This window comes from Engystomops pustulosus, chromosome 4, assembly GCF_040894005.1.
Source record: "Engystomops pustulosus chromosome 4, aEngPut4.maternal, whole genome shotgun sequence".
In the NCBI taxonomy this organism is placed as follows: domain Eukaryota; kingdom Metazoa; phylum Chordata; class Amphibia; order Anura; family Leptodactylidae; genus Engystomops; species Engystomops pustulosus.
In genome coordinates this window covers 144750215-144775990 of record NC_092414.1, presented here as the reverse complement: position 1 = coordinate 144775990, position 25776 = coordinate 144750215, and the positions used below count along the sequence as shown (strand labels likewise).

The 25776-nt window shown below is 40.3% G+C and overlaps 2 protein-coding genes across 2 annotated transcripts in view; one reads left to right on the top strand and one right to left on the bottom strand.

The window, feature by feature from the left end:
- SNX22 (sorting nexin 22) overlaps positions 1-19626 on the top strand; it is a 23624-nt gene extending 3998 nt beyond the window's left edge. Inside the window, exons 2-6 of the mRNA XM_072147938.1 lie at positions 2040-2123; positions 3281-3385; positions 8822-8916; positions 10726-10793; positions 17658-19626. Coding sequence (XP_072004039.1) covers positions 2040-2123; positions 3281-3385; positions 8822-8916; positions 10726-10793; positions 17658-17767 — 462 coding nt within the window. The 3' untranslated portion in view covers positions 17768-19626. The remainder of the gene's footprint in view (positions 1-2039; positions 2124-3280; positions 3386-8821; positions 8917-10725; positions 10794-17657) is intronic.
- Positions 19307-25776, bottom strand: PPIB (peptidylprolyl isomerase B). The gene is made up of 5 exons (XM_072147937.1): positions 25587-25776; positions 23003-23116; positions 21126-21219; positions 20149-20333; positions 19307-19735 (listed from the first exon to the last, which is right to left on the bottom strand). Exons 1-5 carry the CDS (start codon positions 25719-25721, stop codon positions 19613-19615), a joined length of 651 nt encoding a protein of 216 aa, XP_072004038.1. The 5' UTR covers positions 25722-25776; the 3' UTR covers positions 19307-19612.

Genomic DNA, 25776 nt, shown 5'->3' with positions numbered 1-25776 from the left:
GAGAGCGCTGGAGATAGTCTACTGCTGGGTGCTCTTATCGTATTGTTAAGGTGGCCACAGGATGCATGTCTTACCTGCCGTTTCATCAAGTAGTGAGAATGGGACCCCCTTTTCATAATTCATAGGGTTCCCAGCAGGAAGGTCCCCCACCAATCAGATTGTTATGCTCTATTATGCTACAACCAATTTAATTTGCCTTACTCACTGAAAGGCATAAATGTACAATGAAGATCCATTCCATAAATTAATATTGGAAATAAAATCTGCACCATGGGTCCATTTCTGCACTTCCTTTCTCCTTTGTTAAAATCACATACACTTTGCTAATACAGTAAAATGATGCAGATTGGATGGAAAATCCACATCATATTAGCCTATACTGGTCTATGAGGTGTTTACTACTTCACAAAAGACAGAACTGCCTTTAAGAGAAACATGGCCATGTTAAGCGTTAGGGATGTGGATCGACTACATAACATTGTAAGAGGGTGGTGAGTTTTTCTTAGGTAAGGAAGAAGTTCATACTTTCCTTGTTCAGCATTTGGGTGTGGGGCCTGTTTTTGTTCACCGAGCAAAAGAATCTGCATTCAGGTCCCTCACATGATCTGACCTTAGATCAAATGTCAAAAGTTAAAACAGGAATGAACATGTTATCCAGCTTGTCACTCAGAACACATAATAGCTGTGTTTGTTGGGATTTTGATGTTGTTCAAGTTTTGTGGTTTGCAACATCATCTAAAAAAAATAAATATCATCTTTGTTGATCTTGCACACATCTTAGATGCAGGGACTCAATAGTCTACATTGGTCACAGCGGTGGGATCTACGTGTATTTTCTTGTTGGGCATGAATACCATTTTATAATGCTTTACATCTTTATAGTTGGTTGTAGTCCAAATAAAAGCTTTTATTGTATACCAATAAAGGTGATGCAAAAGATCATCCACCAAACTTTTCCACAAATATACATGTTATTTTAAATGATGTTTTATTACAGGTACATGTATGTATTACAAGGGGCCATCATTCCCATTTTTTCATATTACTATGGGGGAGATTTATCAATCTGAAATAATTTGTGCCAAAAATAACTGAAATGCCTTGCACCACGTTTGTTAAGAGTTTTACGAAGTTTTTAGGCAGTTAAAAGTCTGTGCAGCAAAAAATGGTATCACCAGGCTCTGTAAATAAACAGCAACCTAAAAGTGACGTCTGGTGCCACAGCTGAATGAGAACATGAAGAGACGTGACCCTTTAATTGACTGCTACTTTATATAATGTTTTAGCAGTTAAAATCCAAATCTATGCTCAGGGCCATACTTTGCTAGTTTATGACTACTGCAATAACCAAGGCCCGGGCTGACTTTTCCTTTATTACCCCATACACACAACTTCTGGAGTTGGGATGACTTCTATTCTTATAAAAGCTTAAAGAGAACCTGTCATCAGGAAGGTCATTTTGACATGATGACAGCTTCCAATAGACTCTGGCATGTCAATAATTCCAGTGCTTTTTAATATATTTTTTTAACATTACCTGACTCCCTGCCAGAAGCGTGTGGTGAGTCCTGGGAGGGGTGGGCAGTTCAAATGAGAATTGCATGCAGCTGGGAGAGGCTGAGAGAGGGAAGGACAATGACTGAGGAGGAGGAACTAGGGATTGAGGAGAAGACGACTTTGCTTTTAATGTTAATGAAACTATTAAAAATCGGGGGAATTGTTCAGATGCAAGACGTTTTTTAACATGTGGATGTTGGAACCTGTCATTGTGTAAAAATGGCCTTCCTGATGACTGGCTCCCCCCTCTAAAATAGGCAGTCATGTTGGGTTCTAAAGAATCCCAAACCTCACCCACAGATACATATCACCTATTTCTTTGGCATCTATAAACTTTTTTCCCTTAGATAATATTTCTGCTCTAGAGAAAGCTATGGAAAATGAATGAATCTCTTTATCGTGGTTGTTCACATATATTTGATTTCCACACTTATTCTGAATCTTCTATTTATGGTCTAATGCAAATCTGTATTTCTTTTTAGGTCTTCAAATTAGATGTTTTATTCAATGGTCGTCGACATACACTAGATCGACGATATAGTGAATTTCATACACTTCACAAACTGGTAAGTATTTTCTCTTTCTATCCGATTTGATAGGTGACATCCTTGCATGTTGTTTTTAACCCCTTAACGACCTGGCCCTTTTTATTTTTTTCACTTCCATTTTGCACTCACCACCTTCAAAAATCTATACCTTTTTAATTTTTTGTTTAACAAATTGCACTTCATAGTGACGGTATTTAATATTCCATTCCGTGTACTCGGAAGCTGGGGAAAAAAATCCAAATGCAGTGAAATTGGTAAAAAAACCCGCATTTGTGCCGTATTCTTTTGGGCTTGGATTTTACAGCTTCACTGTATGCCCCAAATGACACGTCTACTTTATTCTTTGGGTCGGTACGATTATGGGGATACCAAATTTGTATAGGTTTCATAATGTTTTCATACATTTACAAAAATTAAAACCTCCTGTACAAAAATTTTTAAAATTTTGCCATCTTCTGGCACCAATAACTTTTTCATACTTTGGGGTATGGAGCTGTGGGTGGTGTCATTTTTTGACGGCGTTTTCATTGCTATAATTTTTAGGACTATGCAACCTTTTGATCACTTTTTATAGATTTTTTTTATATTTTTCAAAATGGCAAAAAAGTGCCATTCTCGACTTTGGGAGCTATTTTCCGTTACAGGGTTAAACGCAGTGAAAAAACGTTATTATATTTTGATAGATCGGGTATTTTCTGACGCGGTGATACCTAATGTGTTTATGACTTTTACTGTTTATTAATATTTATATCAGTTCTAGGGAAAGGGGGGTGATTTGAATTTTTAGGTTTTTTTATTATAATTTTTTTTTAAACTTTTTTTTTAATTTTTACTATTTTTCAGACTCACTAGGGTACTTTAACCCTAGGTTGTCTGATCGATCCTATGATGTACACATTGTAATGAATGGGTTAAAACGAAATAGCCTTCTTTGGAAGACCCGAGGCTCTCATGGCGACGGATCTGCGCTCCCCGATGATGTCTCAGGGCAGATGAGGCTGTGATGGCCTCCTTCCTTCTAAAACCAATTTTTTTTAATTATTCTACTGAGCCTGACGGTCTCTGGTAGGTGTTTCCAGAGCTCCTACGTGCTGCAGATTCACAGGCTGTTACAATGAGCACAGTTGCTCTTTCCAAAGTATTGCACTAATTGGATGAAAATCTTGTCTCTGCAGCTCAAGAAAACATGTAAAGTTCCTGATTTTCCACCTAAACGAGTTCCAAACTGGATGTCAAAGGTCCAAGAGCAAAGGCGTCAATCACTAGAGGCTTACATTCAAGTAAGATAGTATTTCTTATCCACTATTTCTTTATCATTGTACAATATGCATTTTTCCCTCCTGCCTTTTAGTGATGTTTTACTGGCTGCTGAACCTTTATTGAATTTACTGTGGAAGAAGCTATTTTTTTAGACTGGTAAATAGGGGGTGCAACAATCTTAGTGGCTCTCTGGAATCTGCCATGTGATGGTGTGTTTCCTTATTGCATACAAAATAGGCATCTCCTGGTATAACTGAAGTAGAGGAAGCAAGGGTGGTAGCTGATAAAATCCAACCATTCTGATTCCGGATTGGCAGTACCACTGAGTAACTGTGTGGCCGCACCATAGATAAAAGAATATTGGTGATTTCTACCAAAAACAGATTTGTAAAGTCATGGATATCTTGGCATAGGTTATCAATCTTGAACAGGTGGAAAGTGGTTTGATTGAACTAAAAGCAGAAAAACATTGCTATTTGATCTACCATATTTATTCTTGGCATATATACAGAAAGCACAGGACAAAAGGAGCGTTTTACTGTACAACATGATGCTTCAAAGAAAAGGTCTAAGGAAGTTCCATTACATTAACAGAAAGTGATTCATGAAGTTCTGTATTAGCAGATGTGGAAGAAGACACCAGTACTTGAAGGGAACTGAGAGCTTCTGAATTCACAATAGTAAAATAGTAACTATTAAAGACCTATGTTTGTGTAATTGCTGTGGCAAATCGTTTTCTGTAAAGGTTTTGACCTTTTTATTCCTGGTTGCCTGGACATGCGCTCCACTTGAGGACTTCAAGTCCTATGATACTCTGCTCCCTCGGAGCAGTCCGTGTTCATGTACAAAATGCACACCGCAGAAGCTATTGGCTATGCACTTGTACTGTAGAACATGCACAAATTGCATGCACACCATTATGCTTTGCTGGCTTAATCTGGCCCCACAGATCGCAAGTTAGTGCGGCACACATGCGCGCACACAGGAGGCTGGAGACTACAGTGGGTGCGGAACACAGTTGGGACCACGCAGGCGCGACTGGTCTATGGCCGTACAACCCCTTTAAGTTCCACAATAATAATGACGTTATTAAAGACAATCCTAGGGCTCAGGCACAATGGGGGGGATTTATCAATGTGTCCCAGGTTCCGTCAGTTTAATGGAGGAAGACCCTAGTCATTTTCTGCGCCAGATTTATCACTGTATTAATGAATCTGGTGCAGGATAAGACTGTCGGTTTCCAGTTTAGACCACTTTAAAGTAGGTCACAATTTTTGGCGCACTGTACATTCAAATAGGCCACGCCCCTTTTAACCCAAGCCACACACCCCAGTGGCCATGTCCCCTCAGTCGGACAAGTCAGAAAATGGCTAAAAACTGGTCTAAAACGCCTTAATAAATGTGGTGTAAGGCTTTTTACAGTTTTTTTTTGTGCTGAACCGCCAAAATTGTGGTGCAAGTCCGTTAATAAATTCCCCCCAGTGTTTTGTTTTTGATTTTTTGCACATAGAACACATTTCCCTCCATAGACAATTCCCACTCTTTTCTGATATTAGATTAGCAATAGAAAACTCTCAAGCATGTATGGAACATACTTTTGTCGACAAAAGACCGATAGACTGGTTAAAATATGAAATGGCACCAGAAAATTTACATTATTTAAATCAGGTTTTTATGTTAAAATATTTTTGTATACTAGATGCTACTTCTAGAGCACTGGCAAGGAGGCGGCCATTGCAGTATAATCGTAGACAGAAAATATAAAACTTTACATAACGTTTTCTGATTTGCAATCATAAAATATAAACAATTAAATAAAAGTGATACACTTTGTTATCTGGTTTTATTGATTCTAAACAAAAACATCGCATGGTTTATAACAGCACTGGCAGTTATTTATCTGTATATCTGGAATCCCACCTCTGTTTACATATGGTTTGATAAGCAGTGTTCCATTAAATTTATTTATTCTTGCTACAGAGGTTAATAGCATTTTATATTGGCAAGGGCAGTTTCATCTTATATGTATGTATTCCAATTTTCGATAATAGTGAATTTTGTTTCATGTTATATGAGCTTGTGTATACTCACAGTCTACCTACACTGAAGATCAAAATTAGAGAACACAGGCTCACATTTATCAAAAACTGTGCAGAGTGCATTATATGAATTTCGCAAGGTGCAACTGATTCATGAATTGTGGTGCACTTTTTTCAGGAGTCTGGCGCCCCCTGCACTGCTTGGGAAGTGTGCACCATTTTTTTTGGTGCACTCTGTTCATGCTGCAGAATTGTGGGGCATGTCAAAAAACTGGTGCAAGCACTTAAAAAATGTGGGACAATGTATGGTCACTTGATTTTTTTCCAAAGTATTATTGTAGGGGGTATACAATGCCATTAGAACAGTGTTACAAAATTACCAAAGTATATAAACATAAAATCTTTATTTTGCAAAAAATGTAATGCTCCTAATTGGAGAACAGCAATGTCTGCAGCACACAGTCACCATTCAGTAGGAAGTGCACTGGCCTTTACTTTGGATGACTTTAGCACATCTGAGGCGACAGGACATCACTAGTCTCTCACATTTAGATAAAGACTCTGGGCTGGCCATTTCATTGTTTTCTGTTTCAAGGAACTGGTTTACCCGTTTTGCTGTGTGGCCATTGTCCTGCATGAAAATTTCTGGCTGAGTCAAGAATGCAAAGAAGTAACCACGTGTTTGTTGTTGAAGGTTCTGATACACACTTGCATTCACTCTGCTATGTAGCTGTATGAGAGGTCTAACCCCTGCTGCAGAAACATTCCCCAAACCATGCCACTTCCTCCACTACATTTCAATGACTTCTTTACACACTTTGGGTACAGTATTTCTCCAGTTTGTCGATGATCATAACATTTCCCATCAGATCCAAATAGTGTAAACTTATCTGTCCACAGAACATGCTCCTCGGCAAAGGTGAATTTTGGTCACTAGAGAGTGCACTTTCAGTCCAAATGCTTTTAAACGTCAAGACAAATCCTTACCCTGTTCAGTGTTAAACTGGTGAGCAATTCCTGCTGCCACTCTGAAACAATTACCCATAGAGATTCTCTGCATTATACTACCATCTCTTGCAATTGTCTTTTGAGGGTGACCAGTCTTCTTAGGGAACTGTTTGCGATGTTGTGGAACTCATGCTAAGGCTAATAGGGTCACCCATTGGCCTTCATGTAGAAAACCAGGGTATTAGTCACTTTGGAACGGCACTTTTTGCTAAGTCAGTGCAAACTGGAATTTTTGCCTGCCAGCTGAATAGGGTTTGTCAGATAATTAAAGGGGTTTTCCCACAAAGAAAAGTTAGGGATTATCCACGGGATAGAGCCTAACTTGCTAATTAGTGAGGGTCTCAGTGTTGAGACCTCCTCAGATCGCGAAAACACAATATGTAGGAGTTGCAATCTGTGGGGGTCTCACCACAAGATAGCACCCCACTATCTTATGGATAGGGCCTAACTTGTCTTTGTGGGAAAACCCCTTTAAGGAAATTAGCACCAGGTGCCAGATTAACACCAATAACTTGCAGGTATCCCAAAGGTTGCAGTCACACGTTGCAGTTACTGCATCACAATCAATTTTGAGGTGGTTCTGTTAATTTAACTGGTGAATGACATGAACTGAACGGGTGAATTTGATTTTGAAGGGGAAACCTGTTCCACAAATGTCATTCACTTGTTCAGTTCATGTCATTTGCATGTTAAATAAACAAAGCTGCACCTAACACCACCTCAAAGCTGATTACGACAACGTGTGACTGCAGTGTTCTATAATTTTGATCATTATTCTTTTACAATTATCTCATTTAAATTTTTATTCTGTATTATAGAATACATTACCGTATATTCCGGCGTATAACTTTTGAAGACAGAAAAATCTTCTGTCTTCTCAGGGGTCGTCTTATACGCCGGTAATCCCGACCGCCCGCCGTGTATTCACGGCTGCGGTCGGTCGCGCTGTATGGAGAGGGCTCACGGGCTGAGCCCTATCCATAGCCGGTAAGTCTTTGCTGCATATTGCAGCAAAGGCTTACCGGTAACACCCGCGGTCGGTGCTAGCAGGGGTTTTCACAGCGTTGGCTGTGAAAAAAGATAGCGGCGCATCTTACCTGGGATCGCCGCTCCCCGTGACGTCATCGGGGCGGTGATCTGTCTCCATGGTAGCCTCGGGTCTTCCGAAGACCCGAGGCTATTTCGTTTTAATCCCTTCATTACAATGTGCTGATAGCACATTGTAATGAATGAGGATAATCCCCATATACTGCCATACTGTAGTATGGCAGTATATGGTAGGATCGATCAGACAACCTAGGGTTAAAGTACTCTAGGGAGTCTGAAAAATAGTATAAATAAAAATAAAAAAAACCTAAAATTTCAAATCACCCCCCTTTCCCTAGAACTGACATAAATATAAATAAACAGTAAAAATCATAAACACATCAGGTATCGACGCGTCCGAAAATGCCCGATCTATCAAAATATGATGACGGTTTTTCAATGCGTTTAACCCCGTAACGGAAAATAGCACCCAAAGTCGAAAATGGCACTTTTTTGCCATTTTGAAAAATATTAAAAAATCTATAAAAAGTGATCAAAAGGTTGTACAGTCCTAAAAATGATATCATTGAAAATATTATCAAATTTCGCAAAAAATGACATCACCCACAGCTCAGTACACGAAAGTATAAAAAAGTTATTAGCGCCAGAAGATGGCAAAATAAAAAAAATTATTTTTGTACAGGAGGTTTTCATTTTTGTAAATGTATGAAAGCATTATAAAACCTATACAAATTTGGTATCCCCTTAATCCTACCGACCCAAAGAATAAAGTAGACATTTCATTTGGGGCGCTCAGTGAAAGACATAATATCCAAGCCCACAAGAAAATGGCGCAAATGCGTTTTTTCACCATTTTCATTGCATTTGGAATTTTTTTCCCACTTCTGAGTACATGGCATGGAATATTTAATAAAATAAAAATTTAAGGTACAGTATGGTAACATTTACAGTAAAATGGACGATGCTAATGTTGTTGTTGTATGCCTTATGTTTATGAGCGACAGTTTTCCTGCTATATACCTGCATGTCATAAGAATTTAAATTAAAAAAAGGACCATGTTAAATTCAAATCTGTTTTTTTTAATTTTTACCGGTGTTTTGTATGCGTTGGAAAAGGGGTAGTCTTATACGGCGAATATATCTTAAACTCTATATTTTAACAGGAAAGTAGGGGGGTCGTCTTATACACCAGGTCATCTTATACGCCGGAATATACGGTATATACCATGTATAAAATATTCTTAAAAATACTGCTATTTACATAGGACTACACAATGACCTTGACATTTGGGAAATGGTGTGTTGTTCTCTCATTTTATGTCGCACCTTAAAGATGATGTTTTTTAAACCTATTCTTTTTAGGGTGTTTTGTGGTTCAACAAAGATGTCCCTAAGGAATTGCTAGATTTTCTCAAACTGAAACATTTTCCACAAAGCAAAAGGAACTGCAGCTTGGAGTGAGTATAAGTCATTGCTATATTTGGTGTTCAGTCAAAACAAAATGGCTAGATAGATCAACCCCTTCTAAAAATAAAAAATGGCAATACAAAGGAAGATGGGAGAAGTTGCCCAATAACAGTTTGTCAAGACAGACAACTGAAATATATGAACTGCAGTCTAATTGGACCCCAGCCATTTTGGTGGAGTAAATACTAGCTTCTTAGTTTTTTTAATGCATTTACATAGTCACTGCTGGTTCCATTCATTTTACTGCCACTGAGGTTTCTATATCCAAAAGCAAGTAAATAAATAATCTCACCATTTTTCTGATGCAACACTGTAGGAGACAAGTGTTTGCTCAGTGTTTGAATGTGAAAGTTTCCAAGGATTTGTCATCTGCCCATTCATGTTTGGTCTGTCTGGCAGAAACAGGAAAATGGCTATATTTCTCTTATCGACTATCTTTCTCTTATCTTATTATTCATTAATTAATTTACAAAATGACATACATTTATACAGTATGTAATTATGCTTTGTCAGATTTACCAAAATCTTTATTATTGTATCTTGCCATTTGTTAGAAAACAAAGTCTCTACTACTTTAGTAGTGCGTTTTCAGATCATAAAAAACACATGCGTTAAAAAACGCATGCGTTTTTGACAGGTTTGACCAATTATCTTAATTCAAAAACTCGTCAAAAACACATGCATTTTCCAAAAACGCATGCATTTTTTCCCGATCTGAAATCGTCCCAAAAACGGCCTAAAAACGCCATGTGTGTCACCACCCTAAGATTGTTATAACACTGGATAGTTGACCATCTGCTAAATCATTACACCATCTAGTGGTCACATATGTAATTTCATCTAACAAATGTGAGCCAAGAAATACATTGAAACCTCTTTGAGACAAATTCGTTTTGCAGAATTTTTGTTGTCTTTTTGGGAGTATTTGTGTATGTTTTCAAGACAGATGTTTTTTTAATTTTACCCTCATCCTTCCCCCACCCCAAATTAGCACAATCTACCAAAAAATGTTAGGAAGTAAAAGCATTAGATCAGGGCCCCTAACACATAGGCGCTGTAGCAACTGCATGTCTGCCTACATTGTAGATATGTTACTGACATTTTGTCATATATTATTACATTTTAATAATATTTAAATTATTAAATATTATTAAAAAAGTGAAAAGACTTATGATTTAGTTTTCATAAACCAGAATTCTATCCATATCATAGACCAACAAATCTGCTCCTATGATCTGCACTCCATGGGGGTCATTTATCATAGTTTTTTCTTCTCTCTTTTGTTACAACTTTTTTGGTGTGTTTTTTGCCTTGTTTGTGCCTATTTCATAGGTTGCTTAAAATTACTTGTTTGCTGCCTCAGGTTTTCCCCTATTTATCTAAGCAGGGCAGATGTGCATGTTTGATTTGTTACTGTTTTGGTGCTAATGGGCTAAATTGTGCCAAAAAAGGCAATAATCTATGGCAGCAAATTCTTGTTGTTCCCAATGTAAGGCGGAAAAAGGTGCAAGAAAAACGAAAGTTGCGGCCAATGGAAAACAGGAACAGAAAAGTGAATTGACAGGTATAACACCATAAAAAAATCCTTATGATAAATTAGACCAGAAAAAAAAGTGAATAAACAAGAACAAAGAAAACTATGATACCAGCAGCAGCAAAATAAGAGGATTTCTGTTTACTTAGCCAAAGCCAGGATAACCAGTGAAAAGAAAACTAAGCATTCAGGTTTAACATCTGTACCAGTTATATCCGGGCCTTTAGCAACATGATTGACTTGTTCATTTTGATTTTCTCTGCAGCTCAAAATTGACACATAAAGCAGTAGTAGGATTTTACAAGGATCTGTACATTTTACCTCCAGACACAGGTAAGACAAGTACCAGTCGCTTGGCACGGCCTAAAATGGCCTTCAAGGACACAGACCTTTTTATGTTTTTTTCCTGCTCAAATTCCAAAAGATATAACTTTTTTATTTTTTCTCTGACATGGGCATATAAGGGCTCAGTTTTTTTTTTGCAGGACGATTTGTACTTTCCAATGGGTTTATTTTTATGGTAAAAATGGCATAAGGATACAAATTTATTAACCCTTTCCTGCAACCGTACAGAATAAAACAGCTGTTTTGACACTTGTTTTTAATTTAAACGTTTACTCAGTTCACTGCACAGTATAATGAGTACATGATATAATTATTCTATAGGTTAGTACGGTTAAGGAGATACCAAACATGTACAGATTTTCTTATATTTTACTACTTTAGCAAATAAAAACAACTTTTTTATGGAAACTGCATTTGCCTAAGTGTCTCCATATTTTGAGAGCTATAACTGCTTATTAGGGCTTGTTTATTGCGGGAAAAGGTAGCGGTTAGTTGGTTTGACTTTCTGATCGCTTTCTATTGCATGCTTTTGGGAGATAGGAAGCACTAAAATTGCAATTTTTAGTTTAGTTTATAATTTTTTTATACACCTGAGAAAAGGGGTATAATAATGTAATAGATGATTGGCCAAGGTCACTACAGAGGCAAAGATGCCAATTTTGTATTTAGGGGGGGTCATTTCAATTATTTTATTTTTGTATTGCAATATATTGTATCTGTCAGTGATTTACTGACAGTTCGCCTATTAGATCCAGTTTATGGCAACCCCCCGGCAGCCTGCGATCGTCGGGGCAGTGTTCCCTTGGTCTCTGTCCTTAGCTGCTGCGTTTGCACTCGATCACGGCAGTTAAGGAGTTAAAATGCCCGGCATGGAGCTATCTCCGCGTCGGGCAGATGCAGCTGTAGTAACAGCCGGTCTCCTGCTGCCGATCCAGTGTCTCCAGTGTGCCAGCACGATCCCGAAGATGATATAAATCCTCCTGCTGCAACGGCCTGCTGATGAGGATGATTTATATTATCCTGCGACCTTAAAATTAACTGCCATTAGAGAGCATTGCCTCTATCCCTTCATTGTCCCTCTACATGCCTGTAAACCTAAGCAATGAGGTGCTAAAGATGTATGCAAATGACCTGTGAAATGTCCAATGAGTCATTAGCATATTCAAGCTGTCCAGCTTATTCATGAGTGGGAGGTACAGCCACACCCCCAGTGCTTGACTGACTGCCTGTATAATGGTGTAATGGCTGCTGCATGTGCTTCCTGGTGCTGGCGGCCACACCCCCTGCAACGTGTGTGTGTGTGTATGAGATACTCCTATGCACATGACTGACATTCTGTATAATGATGTGAAGTATAATGATGTAATGTCTCCTCCATGTGCTTCCTGGTGCTGGCGGCCCCTGCAGCCTGTGTCTGTATGACATACTCCTATACACAAGAGACAGACACTAGCAATGCTTTACTATACATTAAACACAGACATGAGCAGGGGGAGGAGATGGGAGGGGTATTAGGGGTGACATCACTGCCTCTGACCAGCCTCATTTACATAAAAAAGAAAAGATGATTTTATAATGATTAATGTATAAATTGACTAGATAAAGGCTGTGATGGGATCCTGTAGAGGTGACAGAAATAGTGACAGAGACCTGATGACAGGTGTCCTTTAAGGGGTTAAAGGGAACCCGTCACCACGTTTGCCAATATGCAGCCAGTGAGAGGTTCCTATAGAGCTCTAATTACTCACTGACAGCCTTCTTTTAGCTAAAAGATTGTTTTGCTTATCTTATATTTCCTGGCATCAAAGGGGGCGTGTCCTGCTCATCTGTCCCCTCCCCATCTAATCCTCTCCATGCCTTATGCCTCCTTACTATTCATCAGTTCATGTCATGTGACCAGGGTAACATCATTTCAGGCCCTTTAACCTCTTAATAATAGCTAACTGTACCCCATGTATGTATATGAAGTCACAGCAGCCTTGGACTTCTACTCCTCCCCATCCTCCATGGAGGCTGCTGTGATTTCATGTAATCACATACATTGTGTACAGTTTGATATTCTTAGAAGTCTAAAGGACCTGCAATGATGTCACTGGTCACATGTCATGAATGTAACACAAGGCACCGTGTAAAAAAAAAAAAAATTTAAACAATATTTCCCATCTGTACATAGAGCTTTATATGTCTGTAACTGAATATTAGTAGATGGTCCCTTAGTACAAGAGACACAGAGCTGTCAGTCAGAATAATGGGGCATAGTTCACTGCAAGCCTGAGAGAGAGAGAATAGTTAAAGATACCAGACACGAGTCAGAAAAGCTAATTTGAATATGAGAAAAACATCTGTAATTAAAGAGAACCCGTCATGCAAAATAACCCCCCTAAACTAAATATATTTTCATAAACTGCCATTAGAGAGCATTGCCTCTATTCCTTTATTGTCCCTCTACATGCCTGTAAACCAAAGCAAAGAGGTCCTAAAGCTGTATGCAAATGACCTGTGAAATGTCCAATGAAGCATTAGCATATTCAAGCTGTCCACTCTATTCATGAGTGGGAGGCACAGCCACACCCCCAGTGCATGACTGACAGCCTGTGTAATGATGTGAGGCTGTATAATGATGTGCTTCCTGGTGCTGGTGGCCACGCCCCCTGCAGTCTGTGTGTGCATGTGTGTGTGTATATAGGAGAGATACAGCAGCTCCAGGCAGCCATGTTACAGCAGAACATGTCAGATTCATGTGTAGCTGATGTCTGTGTCTCTCACCTGTATATTAGGAGGATGCAGCATGTCAGCAGATGCAGCACACACACTAGCCATGCTTTACTATACATTACACACAGACATGAGCAGGGGGAGGAGAAGGGAGGGGTAACAGGGGTGACATCACTGCCTCTGACCATGTGACCAGCCTCATTTATATGATAAAGAATAGATGATTTTACAATGAATAATGTATGAAATAACTAGATAAAGGCTGGGATGGGATCCTTGTGAGCTGCTCCAACAGGTAGAGGTGACAGGACTAGTGGCAGAGACCTGATGACAGGTGTCCTTTAAGGTACAGTGCCCCACTGGAAGCTAATTGTAGGTGATATGGGGAGGACTTGTAACCCTTTATCAGAAGGCATTGTTACGCAGGGTGGTCAAAATCTGGTGACAGGTCCTCTTTAAATACCTGTGCAAGCAGTCTTAGCCTAGAAGAACATGCACATCCCGACAAAAGTGCGGTGCAAAGCCCTTGCACTTGGACAGTAAGGCCATCTTTTTCGGATTGTGGTGCTGGGATCTGTACCAAGTGTTTCCTTCCCTAATCAGTGATACTATGTGACTGTACGATACAGAGAATGATCCTGAGATAAAGATACAGTCAGAATTAAGAATCCAAGCACCAATTTGTACCCTGTGTCCAATGAGGGAAAGCTGCACATTGTCCCTGGAGTCTTGCTTTAATTTAAAGCGATCCTGTCACCAGTAATGTCTTTTTTTGCTGGTGATAATCGCTTTATGCTATGATGAGTTTAAAAATGCCTTTGTGAGCATTCTCAGTCATTTCAGTACTTTAAAAAAATTTATTTGGTTTCCTGCCAGCACCATGTGGTGAGTCCTGGGGTATGGGGGGCAGCTTTAGCCTGTGTCTCCTTAATTAAGGCTGCTCTGTATGTGTGTGGAGACTTATAGCCATGAACACTCCACTAGGGGATTCTGGGAAAACATGCAAATCAAACATGACTTCTAGGAAGCCTTATGATATGAAGTGGGATTAAGACCAAACCAGTATGCTTATTCCAGAAGGAACAGATTTCCAACTGTAGACAGCACTGTTTCTACCTGGTTGGTCGTAAATCTTTCTGGTTTTCCTTACCTCGGCCTGGAAAACTTATTTGCATGTTTTCCCTGCATCTCCTCATTCTTCCTCTACTCCACAACATCACAAATCAGCATAGCGTAGACTATTGGAAACTGTCACCAGCTAAAAGTGACATTCCCGGTGACAGGTGCACTTTAAATACATAGTTTAGATGTACAATAATGTAGCATGAAACATAAAAAGGTGAGATCACATTCCAGCACTTCCTAATATGATTCCTATTTTGTCTTAAAGGGGTAATGTAATGCTAAGTGATGTTTAGTACCCAACTGGTCCCCCCCCCCCCTTACCAGTTACTAGTTTTTACAAGTCTTACAATGCTATACAATGGACAATGTGAAGCTGAGCTTTGGCCCCCTCTGCTGACCATTTGGGGGAATGACATTGAATAAGTAGCTCATTTCATACATAGTTACATCCCCTGGAAGACCAGTGTCATCTGTGCATCACTTGAATGGTGGCCTTATTCTATAGCATCATAACATTTTACCCTCGCAGTTTTCTTTTATGTTTTGAAGATACCTCAAGCTTATACTATTTAGTGGGGCACATGTATCATTTGTGACTTTTTAAAGTTGGCTGAAGTCGGGATACTTCAGCAGTGTTATGCAAGTCTAAATTTGCCATTGTGATACAGGTCTTTTTTTTGCGACTTTTTAGGCGCATGTATCAAATTAAGCAAGGGTTCATACATGTGACCGGGGGGAGGGGGGGAAATGGTCGGGGTCGGGCTGGGGCGACCAACTTAGGGGCCGGGATGCCATCTTTACAGCAGCACGGTTTTTATAATAAGACAAATTACACCTCAAGGAGGATGCTAGAATATCACATTAGGTTACTAATAGCTGTAGCAAGGAATTTTTTTCACAGGTTTTTTTTTTTTTTTTTAATTTGTAGTTAAATGGGTGAATTTTAACGCAAGAGGGAATCCTAGAAAGGACATTTCAAACCCTACCAGTAGGTGTTGCTAGTATAGTGGGGTAAAAAGTAGGTGACATCTTCTCTTTACCCCTTAAGGACGCAGGGTTTTTTCGCTCATTTCTCGCTCTCCACCTTCAAAAATCCATCTTTTTCATTATTACGTGTACAGACCTGTGTGAGGGCTTATTTTGTGCGTAACAAATTTTACTTTCCCATAATGTTATTTATTTTAACATGCCATGTACTGCGAAGCTGAAAAAAAATTCCAAATGTGGAAAAATTGGAATTCTTGTGGGCTCAGTTTTTACGACTTTGACTGTGCACTCAAAATAACACCTCAGCTTTATTCTTTGGTTCGGTGCGATCGAGGTGATACCAAATTTATACAGGTTTTATTGTGTTTAAATACATTTTCAAAAATTAAATGAATGTGTACAAAAAAAAAATTTTTTACCATCTTCTGAAGCTAATAACTTTTTCATACTTTGGTGCATGGAGCTGTGTGAGGTGTAATTTTTTGCGAAATGAGCCGACTTTTACATTGCTACCATTTTTAGGTCTGTGCAACATTTTGATCATTTTTTATGTGATGTAAAAAGGTGTAAAAGTCGCATTTCGGACATTTGGGCGCCATTTCCCGTCTCGGAGGCCGTAACCGTTTTTATATTTTGATAGATCGGGCATTTTGGGACGCGGCAATACCTAATGTGTCTGTGATTTCTACTGTCTATTATGTTTTATATCAGTTCTAGGGAAAGGGGGAGGGGGGGGGTTTGAATTTTTAATATTTTATTTTTTAAACTTTTTTTTTCCCCACTATTTCTTAGACCATCTAGGGTACATTTAACCCTAGATGGTCAGATCGCTCCTACCATATACTGCAATACTTCTGTATTGCAATACAGGCGGTCCCCTACTTAATGAAGCTTTATTGATAATCCTTGGTCCAATTACAGCAAAACATGGTTTAAACTCCAATTGTCACTGGGGCCAAAAAATTTTTTTTCTGGATCTACAATTATAAAATATACAGTTTCGACTTACATACAAATTCAACTTAAGAACAAACCTCCGGACCCTATCTTGTACGTAACCCGGGGACTGCCTGTATATGGCATTTTTGCAGCTCATTCATTACAGTGAGCCACTGGCTCATTGTAACGAATCTGCAGATGCCAGATAGTCCCAGGTCAAACGAAGACCCGAGGCTACCATGGCAACCAATCGCTGCCCCCCGATGACGTTCGGGGGCTCAACGATCGAAACGGCAACAAAAGGGTTAATAGCTGCGATCGGTGCAAGCACCGACCGTGGTTATTAGCGGTGGGTGTTTTCTGCAATATGCAACAACCCCCACCTCTGTATGAAGAGGACTCAGCCCGTGAGCCCTCTTCATACATTCCCTATACCTCTGCGCCGTAGAGCTACAGCGCAGAGCGTTAAGGGGTTAAAGAACATCTACCACCAGCAGCCTGTAGCCCCTGTGGAGCCCTTCAGGCTCATTTGCATACAGTCCTTCATCCTGGTGGTAGATGCCTTTTAATGTATTTGGTTGGTTGTTGGAAGAGACTAAATATAATACATAACAAAATTGCTTCAGAGGTTTAATGTCATAGAGTGGGTAATAATGGTAAACTGTGTAGTATACTGTATTTTTCATAATTTAAGTGGTCTATAAGTCACAGACAGTGTTCTGGCATCTTTCAGACCAACTACAGTGCAGAGGATCGGACTCCATGCATCATGTGATATGAAGCAAGGAACCCCTCACAATACAGCAGCGATTGAGATTAATCACTCCCAACTCAATCCACAACTCATTCCAGCATTGTGTAGAGCATTTTACAATATTTCCATATATAATTCCCTAAAATGGCAGATCAGAGTAACAAAAAAAGTTAATATATCCCTACATTTTGGGAGCTGGTAGATGCCCTTTAGGATCATGACCAGTATCAATGGACACTGCAATTTTAGAGTGAAAAGTGCATGTCTCTCTGCGTATGTAACTAAAAGTATGCAATTTTAACATATCTGTAACATTTGTTTTTCCAAATTAGATATGATGGAGGACATAATTTTACAAGGAGTAATTCAAGGACTATATCAGCAGACTCACAAGAATTCTTCTATAGCCAAGCAAAAGTCAAAAAACAATCCTGTTCCGTGACCATGTCAGAAAATGGATACAATTTGGACCTAGGATATTGGCTGTACTTTTCTAAGTCATAAATGACTAGACCTATTGAGAAATATGGATTATGTAAGGGACACAATCTATGCTCAGACAGGAACCTACAAACATGGTCTGGCATCACCACCTTCAACATCCAAGAATATGAGAGTGGGTGTTAAAAACTGTAGCTGTGTACATATTTCATCTGCCTTAGGGACAATTATTGGACAGCCTAAACATTCAATGTGACCTTGATAAACTGTTTAATCTTCCGGAGATGTCTTTTGTAAGCACCGGCTTCAATTCCAAAATAGATTATTGAAACAAGTTTACTGACAAGGATGTATGGAAACACTGGACAGCTATGCGCTGTGTGGATGCACCTTCTCATCTGGACACTGGTAGTATGAGGTTCAAAAGGATTTGTTAGCGATAAAATGTGTCATATTCAACACTCGCTTTTCTATGAAAAAATTAAAATTGTGAATATACCACTTCCAAGCCATGTTGGCGAAGAGGGGCACAACAGCCTTTGGAGGTGGTGGCCATGGGGGTACCCTCCCCGTGCCTATGTTCTTCTAAGAAACCAGTGAACTTTTGTTAGTTTTCAGACTTGGCACAGTTTTTCCTGGCGCCAGGTGCGTCAGGATGGGGAGAAAGGGTGGGGGAGGGTGGTTGTGTGGCCAAATCATATTCCATCTCACCCACAGTGTGTGGCTGTAATTCTAGACCCAAAGCCACACACTATAGCAGTGGTGGCCAACCTATAGCGTGGGTGCCAGAGCCCTCTCAATGGGCACTCAGGCTGTTGCCGCATGGCAGAGTTCAGACATGGACCGTCCTGCAGTCCCAGGACTTGCCATGCTTAGCATTATTTTAATGTGAAGCATCCCAGGCTAGCCGAGACTGCAAGAAGAGAGAGGATAACCTGACCCTGTCCACACCTCATCTGAGCTCCTTCTGTACAACCCTTGAATCTTCCTGTTCAGGGGGCCGTCAGGTGAAGCTCCAATGGAAATCCAAATTTCTTCTCCTTCTGACAAAGATATTGGTGCCATCAGGCCCATTGAAAGCTGTGGTATAGCATGGAGCAAGAAGTTTGCAATAAGTTACTGCTTGAATTGTTGTGTTGGCACTTTGGAAAAAAATATGCAGGTTTTGGGTTGCAGTTTGGGCACTTGACCTCTAAAAGGTTCATCATCACCGCACTATAGCAACAATAAACCTAAAACATTCCTCTGAAAGTAATAAGACTGAATGTTCTTGTTGTAGCAAGAGGTTTTCAGCTATTCCCTCCACAAACTTCAGAAAACTGGCGACTCCCACTAGTGTTCCCAACATGTAATCCTGACAATCGTTCCAATCATATCACATGGATTTGTCCAGTGAATCTGACAGAAGCCTAAATGATCTCTGCCGACTTTATATCACATTTTCCTGTAAACAACTACATTTCTTTAGATCATAGTGTTACCTGCTGACTCATGTCTAGGACTGGAAAATCAAAAATATTACTCATAAGCAATACCCGGGTTTTGTAGAAACCAATTTATTTCAGGGAATTGGACACATTTCTTAAGTCTTCCCCCAAACCAATTTGGACAATTTTATCAAATGGGTGGAATGTGCAAGTCAAGATACTGGGAGCTCCAACACTGTTGGGCAGAATTTTGTTTTGGTCACTTTTAGATTAGTTCTGATCTTTACAGATATCCCTGTATAGATGGTGAAGAGCCGTCTGCCTGTCATAGCAAAGGCAACTGGTTAAACATCTCTTCAAGCTCCAATTGTTCCAGTAAAGGAAGAGAAATGTCTGGTGTCGTTGGCACTGACATTACTTTACTCCTTAGCTATTCCAAAAGGTTTCTCCACTTCAATCTTCCCACAGTTTACAATGACCACATCTTTAAGAGGTTTGTCTCGGGAATCTGTCTTTGTGGATTCAATTTTTCTGACCACATCCTGCAAAAAGATACAAATAAGTGAAAATGTGATGGTCACAAGTGACATGTATGATGGCAGATCAGAATGGAAACAAAACACTTTGTGGATTCACACCTTCGTACAAACACATCAAAATTCAAGGGTTATGTTTCCAGCATATGATCCAAGATAAAAAACACTCCATCTTTAATTTAGAAAAGTTCAAAATCAGGTGGGTGCCATCAAGGTGTGTGAATAGGGCCTGTATACATGCTTTTTATATTGTAAACCGAATAGGTACAGCCAGAACTGACCACCTTCACATTCAGTTGTTCCGTTGCTTTAAACAGCATTGGTCATTTCAGCAGTTGTTAGTTTTTCAACCACCTGAACAGACATTTTGCATTGGATAGATTTTTAAATTTTTATCAGATATTGGTCAGTGCGCTTACCTCTCCTTCAATGACTTTGCCAAATACAACATGTTTTCCATCCAGCCAAGAAGTTTGAACGGTTGTGATAAAAAACTGGGAACCGTTTGTGTCCTTTCCAGCGTTGGCCATGCTCACCCACAGTGAACCATAGTGCTTCAGCTTGAAGTTTTCATCAGGGAATCGATCTCCATAAATGCTTTTTCCTAGGTTAGAAGTAGAAGATTAAAGTTGTGCATATAAAGTACTGTACATACTTGAGTATAAGCCGATGTACCCAATTCAAAAAGAACTGGGAAAACCTATTGACTGGAGTATAAGCCTAGGGTTGGAAATGCATTGGTCACAGCCTCCACCCACTATATTGTGTAAAGCCAGTCCATGTCCCTCCTTTATGCCCAGCACATAAAAAAATAAAACTCAGTACAGGCAGTCCCCGGGTTACGTACAAGATAGGTTCCTTGGGTTTGTACTCGAATTGGTATGCAAGTCGGAACTGTATATTTTATAATTGTAGTTCTAGACACTTTTTCTCAGTGACATTTGGATTTTCAAAATTTTTTGCTGTAATGGGACCAAAGATAATCAATAAAACTTCATTACAGACACCTTACAGCTCATCATTGCAGCCTGGGACTATAGTAAAGCTTCCAGAGAGGACCGCCATACTCGCCTTTCCGACGCCATCTGCAGGTCTTTTTTCTTCCAGCAGCAGGTCAGTGTGCTCTGGCAGTGCATAGACTAAGAGGTCAGCAGCCTGCTGTTGTCGGAAAGGCGAGTATTAAGTTTGTTTTTTTTTTTTATACACTTGAGTATTAGCAGGGTTTTTTTTAGCACATTTTTGTGCTGAAAAACTGCTTATACTATAGTTTGTACGGTAACAAGTCTTGTATCAAGGTTGTAGGTAGTACAGCTCCAGGCCCATTGCTGCTCGAAGAAACTAATCAGACATGTTTTCTCTTCCCTGTAATAAGTTTATTATATTTTCATTTACTGACCTCCAGTACCGTCTCCTCTTGTAAAATCTCCTCCCTGAATCATGAAGTCTTTGATCACGCGATGGAACTTGCTGCCCCTATAGCCAAACCCTTTCTACAACAGAATAAAGTAGACAAGAAGAGGTTTTTAATTATTTTTTTTAACCCTTTCAGGACCTGGCCCTTTTTTGTTTTTTCCTTTTCATTTTTTACTCCCCATGATCAAAAATCCATAACTTTTTTATTTTTCCATGTACAGAGCTGTGTGACGGCTTATTTTCTGCGTAACAAATAGCACTTCATAGAGATGGTATTGAATATTCCATGCCGTGTACTAGGAAGTGGGAAAAAAATTCCAAATGCAGTGAAATTGGTAAAAAAACGCATTTGTGCCGCCTTCTTGTGGGCTTGGATGTTACGGATTTCACTGTGCGCCCCAAATGACATGTCTACTTTATTCTTTGGGTCGGTGCGATTACGGGGATACCAAATTTGTATAGGTTTTATTATGTTTTCATACATTTAAAAAAATTAAAACCTCCTGTACAAAAATTTTTTTTGGGATTTTGCCATCTTCTGGCGCTAATAACTTTTTTATACTTTGGTGTACTGAGCTGTGAGTGGTGTCGTTTTTTGCGGATTCTGATTACGTTTACAATGTTATCAATTTTAGGACTGTACGACCTTGTGATCACTTTTTATAGAATTTTTAAATTTTTTTAAATGACAAAAAAAGTGCCATTTTCGAATTTGGGCGCGATTTTCCGTTACGGGATTAAACACAGTGAAAAACCGTTATCATATTTTGATAGATCGGGCATTTTCAGACGCGGCGATACCTAATGTGTTTATGATTTTTACTGTTTATTTATATTTATATCAGTTCTAGGGAAAGGGGGGTGATTTGAGTTTTTAGGGTTTTTTATTATAATTTTTTTTCTTTTAACTTTTTTTTATTTTTATTTTTAGTACTTTTCAGACTCCCTAGGGTACTTTAACCCTAGGGGGTCTGCACGATCCTATCATATACTGCCATACTACAGTATGGCAGTATATGGGGATTTTACTCCTCATACATTACAATGTGCTGATAGCACATTGTAATGCATGGGTTAACCAGAAGTAGCCTCGGGTCTTCGCGAGACCCGAGGTTACCATGGCGACGGATCGCCGCTCCCCGATGACGTCACGGGGAGCGGCGATCCTCGAAAAGATGGCGGCGCCCACGCGCCGCCATGCTTTTGAAGCCGCCGGCAGCATTGCCGGCGGCGATCGAGGTGAAAACACCCGCGATCGGTGCTAGCACCGATCGCGGGTGTTACCGGTAAGCCTTTGCTGCAATATGCAGCAAAGACTTACCGGCTATGGAGAGGGCTCAGCGCGTGAGCCCTCTCCATGCACCCGCGGCCGACCCGTGACGTGCTATTACGTCACGGGTCGTGAAAGGGTTAACAGGCAAGGGCAGAAATGTCAATATATAATTTTTAGAGCTTCTATACACAAAAGGTGATTAAAATTGTACAGAATTAACTTTATGGCAACTAAAGTGTGATACATTGATACACTTCTAACCACTGTTGTGTGCATGAGGTCTAAGTAATTTAACTTCAAGGCTGGTCACACACAATAACATTTTAAGCCAAACGTACAATGAAGGGAGTCGATAGTATACCAGCTTTCAGTATTTTGTTCCCACCCTCACACCAAGTGGGCAGAAAGTGGATCAAGGACGAGCGGGCATTGCCTCTTGGTATATGGGCCGGTTCAGTCATGATAGACATATTGGTGGGCATACATCTATAGATAGATCGGTAGATTCATCATATTTTAGCAGCACCTTCTGCAGATGTGACGTTTGCCACAACACTTGCTTCTACATTTGCCGCTTCACAACTCACCTCTCCAGTTGCAAGTGCAACAAAGTTATCCACAGTCTTGGGAACAGTTTTGCCGAAAAGTCCGATCACTACACGTCCAACATCCTCCTCTCCAATCTTGATATCAAAGAACACCTATGGAGAGGTCAAGAAAACAAGTCAGTGCCACCCGTCCTGCAATCCTATAACCAGCTTAGTTTAACCATTATTCATGTTGATCACTAAATTTATACAAGTCGATTCTTTAAATGGCAATACCTGGCAGAGAACAGTAAAAATAAAACACTATGTAACTAAATAAAGTGGCTTTAGTCCACACAAACAACCATCGTGCACAAGCTTAATCTTTAGAGTTTTTACAGAAACTTTAGCTGTACACATAGTTTCCCATGTACTTTATAATTGACTCAATTTATTCAAAACCTAATACAACCAGGTCCAGAGAGTCAACTGTCTTATCTTCCCCATTTGTCAAAAAGGCATTTTGCACTTTTGGCGGATAAAGTATTTGCAGAGTCAAGTACTGCAAGTCTGAACTTGAAAGGACCTCCGAGCAATGATAACCGATGGTCTATGAGAAGGCTTTGTTTAGGGCAAAGGGGGGCTGGTGGCAGGTAAAAGACAAAGTACTGAAAGTATCCCAATAAAGGGACACCCTCATCTGCTGTAACTACATCTGGGTATTAATTATTATTGTAACAACCTCAGAACATTTATGTACATTGCTCCAATGTGTATGGGCATACTACAGCCACTAGATAATGGGGGTCCAACTATCACTGATCAAGAGTACCTCCTTTTCTAAATAAAGCTTTGATCACACATGTAACTTCAGCCCCCATCAATACTGTGGTCCACGGTTCCAAAGAGAAGAACAAGGCAGCTCTCACCATTATTGAGAGGGAAGGACTTGGGACCCATAATCAGTGGGGTCCTAGATGTTGGATCCAAAATGATCCCGCAAATATGAAACTTGTAACTACTGAAACCCTGCAAGGTTGGCATATCTTGGGCAGAGCTTAGTGGGAGGATGCAGGATTATCTAATGCCCTTCAGATATTACACTTGATGCCAAGAACTGGGTATCATGAAGTAATTATATTCAAATCTCCTCTCTGGTGTAAAAGTAAAAAATAAACTGCACACCACAATATTAAAAAAAAAAAAGTGGGTACTTTATTCACCCAAGTGCACCTTTCTGGTGTAGTGTTAGATCTTGAACATGCACAGGATCAAGGCAATAAGGTAATAAGATGCTTTAAAACATCCCTAATGTCCAAGTCTTCAGTGGTACGGCTTCACTCTATATAGCGGCATCCCGTTATGTAGATTTAATTTGATTCCCATTTAAATTTACTTCCTACTTTTACCACAAAAAAAATTGGGAAAACCTATCAACTCGAGTATAAGCCTATGGGAAATGCATTGATCACAGCCTCAGCCAGTATATAGGTATTCAGCCCCTTGCCCCCAGTATATAGCCACCCAGCATTCCCCCTGTGTACAGCCAACCTCAGTTTACCCAATTCATAAAAAAAAGAAAGTCAATACTCTGCTTTCCAACACCCCCCAGGTCTTCTGATCGATTCATCCGGCACACAGGCTCTGAGTTCAGCCACCACTGCTGGTACACACATAGCTGGATGGGTCGAACAGAAGACCTGCGGGGGTGTCGGAGAGGGGAGTTGAGCAGAGTTAGGGTTTTTAAGCACATTTTTCAACGCGGCTTATACTCAAAATTATACAGTACATATGATAAATGAAAGATTTTAAAGGAAAATTAGTACATCTGACTCATGTACACAATGGACTACTGATTTAACCCCCAAGTTTTGGCACGTGTGTGTATGTGATATATAAAAATATATATTCCTCATCGGAGGCGTTTTAAACCTATTAGAGAAAAATTAAAGTATATTGCATCTGTCCCTGGCCACTGCTGAACATATGCTGCAGGGAGGTCCCCAGTGATGCAATTCCCACATTTGCTGTAAACCCCCAAGGGAAATATTGGAGGACATCCCTGGCTCCCCCAATGAGGTCACAACTAACCTCTGACTCCGGGAGTCTAGTCTATCTCAATTGCTGCCCATTAATGAGTTTTGTACAAAAGCAAGGAACTTTTTCATGAGAGGGTAGGAAAGCCGCTCTCCTATACAGGTGTGAACACAGTCCAAGAAAAGGGGTGGCAGGAGACCTACATGATCCGCGGAGCACTCTGCTCACAGGGATGTTACTAGCCAGTAGTCAGTCTGCCCCGTGTAACTGTAGTAGAGGTGATCTGGATCCTCTGTGTAGGGATATATTGAGACTATTACCGCGATCACTACAGATCATACACCTCTGCAGACGTTTTTACATTAGCGCTGCCCGTTTCGCCATACACCGTGCACACTGCTGCCAATAGCCGCCCTCATGGCTGAGGAGCCCGGCACAGCGCACTGCCGGCCCCATCACCGACACTGCCTCCGGCATCCATGGCGTGCGATGCAGCTGCACTGGCGCCTCTGCGTTACCCGGCGGGAGCGGAGGACAATGCACGCAGCCACGTCTGGTCACGTCTGTGAGACGCATCCGCAATGTCTGGCACCGCGCTCCTCTTTACCTTCACGGTGACCTTGGGCCCCTTCTTCTTCTCATCAGCCTCGGATCCTCCCGGGAAGAGCAGGAAGATGACAGAACCCGCGATGAGGGCAGCGGCAAACAGCAGCTTCATGTTTCTCTCCAGCAGCCGAATCATCAAAGAGCAGCGCAGGCCTCAGGGAGGAATAAAAAGGGCGTCCAGACCGTGTGAC